The 4,507-nt window shown below is 41.6% G+C and overlaps 1 protein-coding gene across 1 annotated transcript in view; it reads left to right on the top strand.

The window, feature by feature from the left end:
• Positions 1-4,507, top strand: part of LOC103747186 (F-box/WD repeat-containing protein 12) — a 46,126-nt gene that overhangs the window by 16,319 nt on the left and 25,300 nt on the right. The window contains exon 4 of the mRNA XM_029554276.1: positions 1,478-1,515. Coding sequence (XP_029410136.1) covers positions 1,496-1,515 — 20 coding nt within the window. The 5' untranslated portion in view covers positions 1,478-1,495. The remainder of the gene's footprint in view (positions 1-1,477; positions 1,516-4,507) is intronic.

Below are 4,507 nucleotides of genomic sequence, written 5' to 3'. Positions count from 1 at the left end.
CGCAGGCTGTGCATGCCTCGCAGATTCGGGGTCACCATGCTTCCGCCCTTCTGCTCAGGCTTGTCCGAAGTAGGCTGGGCTTTGCCTCTAGGTCCCCTGTGTGGTGGTCTCCGGTGGCCACGCGCCTTCCCTCTTCCGGGTTTTACTTTCCGTGACTCCGCTGCGGAAATGTTTCTCTTCAGCTCTAAGTGCGCTTCCTTTCAAGGACTTAGCACTACTGCCCGGAAATGACTATTAGTAAAAGGTAGTTGCTTTTCCCGAAGGGAGTCATTACTAAACTGAGATGGAAAAGACATTCAAGGCCCCCTTTAATACCTGTCTCGAGTACCCAGGGTATGCCTTGAATTTTGGTGTTCCTTCAGTAAATAGGTGTTAAAATGATTAAGACGTGTTCCTACTTGAGCAAAGCACTTTTAATTTTGTTTCAGACCGTTCCAGTTTTTTAAAAAAGATTTACACAAGGAGTAATGTTCATTCCAGTCGTAGTTAGCTTTTACTAAAACTACCTAAGCTGCAGGCATGCCACTTTTTAGTGAAGGCTGAAGTCAGTGTTTGCCAGCAAAGCAGAAGGTCCTAGACTTCAAATACTTAGATAATGCATCACCTAAGGCCACTTTTGCCTTTTAAAAAGCATCTTTTAAAGCCATGTCTTGCAGTCCTATCCCATGCCTGCAATCTCAGGCCCTACTGAAATGGTGGAAGTAGTGTCTACTCTTGAGTGCCGTAGCCTGCCAAGTATCTTGACAGAGTTTGAGACACCTGGATGAATTTGGTTTTCTTTATGTAACCACCTTGGCCTGGTGCTAAATTTAAAAGAAGACAATCAAAGGTGCCCCAATTGCCAGCACATGCTGTGTGGCAGGAAAAAGGAATACTAGTAGAACACTAGGTTCATTTCGTTTTTACTCATGAGGAAACAATATCACACAGTGATTTGCCGAAGATGAACTGGAGTTGAGTCCCTGATTGTTTTTGCATAAGTAGGCTAGGCATCTCTTAAGAACAGAGTTTCTAATCATTTTTATTGTATGTGTATGAGTGTATTGCCTGCATGTGTAAAAGAGCACCCATGTCATGCAGTGCCCATGGAGGTTAGAAGGGCGTTGGATTCTCCTGGAACTGGAGTTAGGAACTATTTATAGCCACCATGGGATGCTGGGACTCAAACCCCGTTCTCTGTAAGAATAGCCAATGCTCGTTACTGCTGAGCCGTCTTCCTAGTCCTTTGCTTTAAAACTTTAGATTAGTAATCACTTCTCTAGGACCCCTGGTTTCTGACCCATCAACCCAGCTGAGTCTCTTCTTACTCATCATTTCATGGTTTTTGTCTTTCTGTCTAATGCTCCAGGTTGAGTTTTCTTGAGTGCAGAGGCAGAGGCTTGATTTGTTCTTTGTCCCCTCCATAGGGATTGATAGGCTAGGGTGTTATATGCTTATTGATTGACCAGATACTATCTTCTTTCCCTCCTTATTCTAGATCTGGAATGAAGTTTCAATGACCAAGGAACTGTGGAGGTGAGTGAAGAAATAGCCAAGGGTGGCCCTGCACTGGAAGTGGTTTCCAAGTGCTGTCTGCATTTCTGGCTGTGTTGAGAATTATCCCTGGTCCTTAGTACCAGGAAACTACTTTATGGTTAGTAGCATGAGACTTTCAAATAGAAGATGATATGGATAGGATTACCAAACTCAACCAGCTACATTCATTTCCTGAGTGTTTCTGCCAGTATACTCAAATTACTTGAAAAAAGAAAACAGGGCCCATTATATAGCCAGGGTAGCCTTAAACATGCCTTGTAGCCCAGGCTAGCCTTGAACTTGTGATCCTCCTGCTTCTTTCTCTTTTTCACTTAAAAAGTGCTGGCTTTTTAAGCATGTGTCACCATGTCCAAGTCAAATTACTTTGATGGTACAACAGCGTAACAATAAGAGCATGTGTGTTAGATTGCATAAAATGAAAAAAAACAATCACAGTTGAAAATAGAAATATTTAATCATTAAATTTCTAAATCTTTCTAATTCATTGCTCCTTTAAAACCCAGTTTCTCTTGTACTGAGATAAAACTATCAGAAGCTGGTGGGTATTAGGAGGTGCAGAGTTGAGTTCTCTTTTGATATAGAACAGTCTTGCCTGTTGGCTAGGAGTAATAGTTTGGCCATACCTGATGGACAGCAGCTGTTCAAACATAGAGCTTCTTCAAAAGCTGAAGGAAGTCTTTTATTGAATTTAATTAAATTATTTATTTATTTGGGTTTTTTTTTTCATTTTATGTACATGAATGTATTGCCTGCATATATGTAAGTGCACCATGTCATGCAATGCAATGCAATGCCATGCCCTTGGAGGACAGAAGAGGGCCTTGGGTTCCCCTGGAACTGGAGTTATGGATGGTTGTTATTTGTCATGTAGGTGCTGGAAATCAAACCTGGATCCTCTGTAAGAGCAGCCAGTGGTCTTAACTGCTGAGCCATTTCTATGGCCCTTATTTTGGGTTTTTGAGATAAGGTCTTCCTGTAGTCCCAGCCAGCCTGGAACTTGCTGTGTAGACCAAGCTGGCCTTAATTTCACAGAGATCTGCCTGCTTCTGCCCCCTGAGTGCCAGGCTTAAAGGTGTTGCCCATCATACCCAGCTTCCTTTTATTTTTAAGATAGCTATGACAGTCCAGAATTCTAAGTTATTTCAAAGAATCTTACCACTTTTAGCTTTCAGTGTTATCCAGTATTGCTCTATATGTTGGTTTTTATTAGCTTTTGTCACTATATTAATTAGAAGAATAACCTCTTTGGTCAGTTTTAAAGTAAGAGAACTTTCATTTGAATTCCTTTATACTTTGAAGAATTGACTGTTTTTGAAGGTAATTGTGTTACCAAGCATGGTACTTAAAGAAATTGAGTGAATGAATGGACTGACTGGTCCAGTGTAGCTATTCATGAAGCCTTAGAGCATGCATGTGTGAGGGGGTGGAGCACCAATCCCAACCGGAGTCTCTGTTGATAGCAAAGTGTCCTGAGTGAAATACTGTTTTTGAGATGTTAGAAAAATGTTCTTTTCATATCCACAGAATGTCATGATCCTTGTGTTTGTGTTTTTCTTGTTTTCTCCTCTTTTTCTGGTGTAACATCTCATGATTTTTCAATGTTGGTAGCTGTTTCATGTGAGCCGGTCCTATTCAGGCCAAACAAAATAAGTGAGTGGTCCTTTCTGTCCAAGGCTGGTCAGGATGCTTTTCCTGGTAGAGCAGAGAGTCAGAGAGTACACTGAGCCTTTATCCCACGTGGGCACTATAGTCCTTTGTACAGGTACTTGGTATACGCTGAGTCTAATATGTAGGTGTTCAGTGAGTGTACAAATTACGATGGTAGAGACATTTGTGGTGATAGTGGTCTTTAAACAATGGAACTGTGAATCAGTTATCTGACTGCATTCTCCCCTTTCTGAAATAATGAGTGCTAGACAGCAGCCAGAGGATGCACATTAGCTATGGTTGAAAGCCACCCTCCATAAGGTGTCCACCAGGCGTTTCTCTCCAGAAGTCCATCTTCTTTGTACTGAACTCCCATAGCACCATAGCTGTATTTCTATACAACCCAGGCTGCCTCGGAGACATACTGTGTGGCCCAGGCTGGCTCAAACTCAACAGTTCTCTTGCCTTGGTTTCCCAAGAGCTGGGGCTACAGGTGTGCACCTTCATGCTAGCTTTATAAAATCTCATTTGATGGACATACAATGTATGAAAATGTAATTTATGGCAAATAATGGTACAAACGATGTAGGAGCAAATGTTTTACATAATATTCAAAATTGATTCTGTATTAATCAAAAGTAAATCTTCATTTATCAAAAATACAAATTATGTTTAAAAAAATTTTTATTATTTTTATTTTATGAGTATGATTCTATTGCATGCATGTATGTGAATGCAAGCACCCGTGTCGTGAAATGCCTCGGAGGTCAGAAGAGGGTGTCGGATTCCCCTGGAACTGGAGTTAAGGACTGTTTGTAGCTGCCATGTGGGTGCTGGGAACCAAATCTGGGTCCTCTGCAAGTGCAGTCAACACTCTCTGACTACTGAGTCATCTCTCCAGACCCACAAATTATAATTCTTTTTATTTTATTTTATTTTATTTTATTTTATTTTGTTTTTTATTTAATAACTGTCTCTGTGTAGCCCCAGCTGGCTTGGAACTCACAGAGATCTACCTGCCTCTCCCTCCCAAGTGCTAGAGCTAATGGTGTGTGGCACCATGCCCAGATCATTGTAGCTGATTTAAACTTTTTTCTAAATTGTCTAAAATTTCTGTCATGGGCTCAGATATAGTTCAGTTGGTAGAGTGCTTGCTTAGCAGGAACAAAACCCTGGGTTCAACCTCCAGCACTTTAAAAACTGGGGGTGGTGGCAGAGGCCTGTAGTCCCAACAGTTGGGAGGTAGAGGCAGGAGGATCAGAAGTTCAAGGTCATCCTCGGCTATATAGAGAGTTCCAAGTTAGCCTGGGCTACATGAGACCCT

This window comes from Nannospalax galili, unplaced genomic scaffold, assembly GCF_000622305.1.
Source record: "Nannospalax galili isolate Female #2095 unplaced genomic scaffold, S.galili_v1.0 scaffold891, whole genome shotgun sequence".
Classification (NCBI taxonomy): Eukaryota; Metazoa; Chordata; class Mammalia; order Rodentia; family Spalacidae; genus Nannospalax; species Nannospalax galili.
Note: the sequence above shows the minus strand (reverse complement) of the source record. Positions and strands in the feature narration are given on the sequence as shown.